The sequence below is a fragment of the Carlito syrichta genome, unplaced genomic scaffold (assembly GCF_000164805.1).
Source record: "Carlito syrichta isolate Samal-C Ts95f unplaced genomic scaffold, Tarsius_syrichta-2.0.1 Scaffold302537, whole genome shotgun sequence".
Classification (NCBI taxonomy): domain Eukaryota; kingdom Metazoa; phylum Chordata; class Mammalia; order Primates; family Tarsiidae; genus Carlito; species Carlito syrichta.
Genome location: NW_007246633.1, coordinates 414,814 through 416,992, shown reverse-complemented (window position 1 = coordinate 416,992; position 2,179 = coordinate 414,814). Strand labels below are relative to the sequence as shown.

The 2,179-nt window shown below is 54.2% G+C and overlaps 1 protein-coding gene across 1 annotated transcript in view; it reads right to left on the bottom strand.

The window, feature by feature from the left end:
* The window catches only part of DCTN6 (dynactin subunit 6), a 28,917-nt gene extending 27,389 nt beyond the window's left edge, over positions 1-1,528 (bottom strand). The window contains exon 1 of the mRNA XM_008056815.2: positions 1,405-1,528. Within this exon, the coding sequence (XP_008055006.1) occupies positions 1,405-1,427 (23 nt within the window). The 5' untranslated portion in view covers positions 1,428-1,528. The remainder of the gene's footprint in view (positions 1-1,404) is intronic.
* Between the last annotated feature and the right edge of the window lie 651 nt (positions 1,529-2,179).

Here is a 2,179-nt window from a genome sequence, read left to right as displayed (position 1 = left end):
GCACTCCAGTCTGGGCGACAGAGTGAGACTCCGACTCAAAAAAAAAAAAAAAAAAAGCCTCTTGCTTTAGACCTTACATCCCATTGCAATTTTCCATTCCCTCAGCTTCTTTCTCATTCTGAAAACAGCATCGTCTAACATTAAATTTGTCCTGGGCAACTGAGTGTGGGAGAGACTCGCAAGTGCTCCTGCCTTCAGCTTCATGCACACAGGAGCGAACCCAGGTGGTGTTTGTGTCACAATCAGCACACTTCTCAGTGAGACAGGGAATAAATTAATCACAAGACCAACTAAAACATATTCTCCAATCTCCGCACCTCGGAGTGCTGGAGCGGGGGAGCCCAGCAGGGCTGGGAGCTGGGAGGAGGTTCAGCCTCAGACCTGTTAGAATAACGAGTCAACAACACTTTCATCTTCGCTGTATCTGCCGTACATAATGTTACCTCTGTTCTTCCTTAGCTTACGAAAAAAGATTACAGATAGCCAGTTTACAGGAAAAACCTAAATTTTAATTTATAACACCAAAACAATGTCGGCTGTCTTTGCCCAAAAGGGTCAGCAGAGGGTGCTCAACCCTGCTGTCGTTGGAAACGACCTGTGCATTTCTCTCATCCCAGGCGTTTCCTTCCACCTACACTCCCCAGCAACGAAGGCGGCCGGAGAAGAAGCCACAATTCCCGTCCCCGCATGTTTACAAAGGCGCTTGTCCACGCAAGCGGATTATGTCACTGTCGCCGGGAACGGTAGCTCATGCCTGTAATCCCCGCACTTTGGGAGGCCGAGGTGGGAGGATCGCTTGAAGCCAAGTGTTCAAAACCAGCCCGGGCAACATAGCGAGATCCTGTCTCTAATAACAACAAAAAAATATGTAATATGTCCCTGCCCAAGTCCAGGCACCGGCCCTTTAGGACACAGACCGTGATCAGTTACACACACTGCCCTCCCCTCGAGAGATGGGAAGGGATTGGGGGAGCGGTCAGCTCGAGCGTGGGTGTCAAAACAACACAGAACCTAGCGACAAGACGTGGGCGCACAGCCGCGCCCAGCAAGGTAAATTATAGGGGAGAAGCGGCGCAGCCTCCTCGCGGGCCCCGAGAAGAAGCTGATGTCATCCTTCCCCAGCAGTCCCTTCTGGAAACCCCTTCTGCGCAGGCGTGTGCAGGGAGGGACGGCGAGAAGGAAGAACAAAATCCTTCTGGGCAGCGATTCTGCATCCCTCTCAGCCCTGCCCGCCCCGGCTCCGTCGCCTCCCTTTCTCGGCGGACGCCAGGTCTGCACTTTACATATCGTCAGCCCGAGCGCCCGGGATGAGACACGCTCTCAGTGCCCACCACTGGGGACCAGGAACAGGTGCCCCCCGCTGCAGAGGGCTGAGACCAGGTTTTTCTCAAGCAACAGACCCACCTCTTTTGAGTCTTCTCCGCCATGGTACGGCCCCTGCCTGCAGTTTTAGCGGAAATCGACACCACCGCCTGGGTAGAGCGATGATTTCTACACGCGATTGGACAGCCTGGCAGGGTTGAGAGGAGGCGGGACCGGAGGGGGGTCAGAGCGCAGGGGCGGGCGGAAGTGGGCGGGGCCAGGCAGGGGCGGGGCCCGCGCGGGGCCCGAGCGGGCGGTGCCGGGAAGACTCGCTTCTTCTGCTTGCTCGGTCCCTAGATGCGCAGGGTTGTGCGTGGCGGCGCTGCATGGATGTCCGCGGATTTTAGCCTTGTCCAAGCGCCTGTAGTCTCGCATTTAAAGCGGCACTTTATTGCAATCCAACGCGCATCGTTATGCCCTCATTTTACCCCCTCCCTTGTATACTCGCGATTACACCCTGCAAGCGTTCGTTCTCAGATTTCACGGGATGCTCCTTTCCAGTCCCTTGCCTTCCTCTATACCTTTGGGCTGCTGCTCGGCCCTGGCCCTATCTTTGGCTGTGTGGACTCAGTCTTCCCATAGGTTAAGTGCCCTCTACCAGCTTGCTTTCTCAAATTAATTTCTCTAGTTCTGTCCTCTCTGCCAAGCATCACTTCAATTGAGTACTTACTATCTCTACTCAAAGTCTTATCAAACCTAACAGGTTCAGAACGGAACTTTTGATGAACGCCCTCGTCGTTCCTCCAGCTAACTGCTCCTTTTTTTTTTTTTAGTTGGAGTCTCACTCTGTCGCCCAGACTGGAGTGCAGTGGCACGC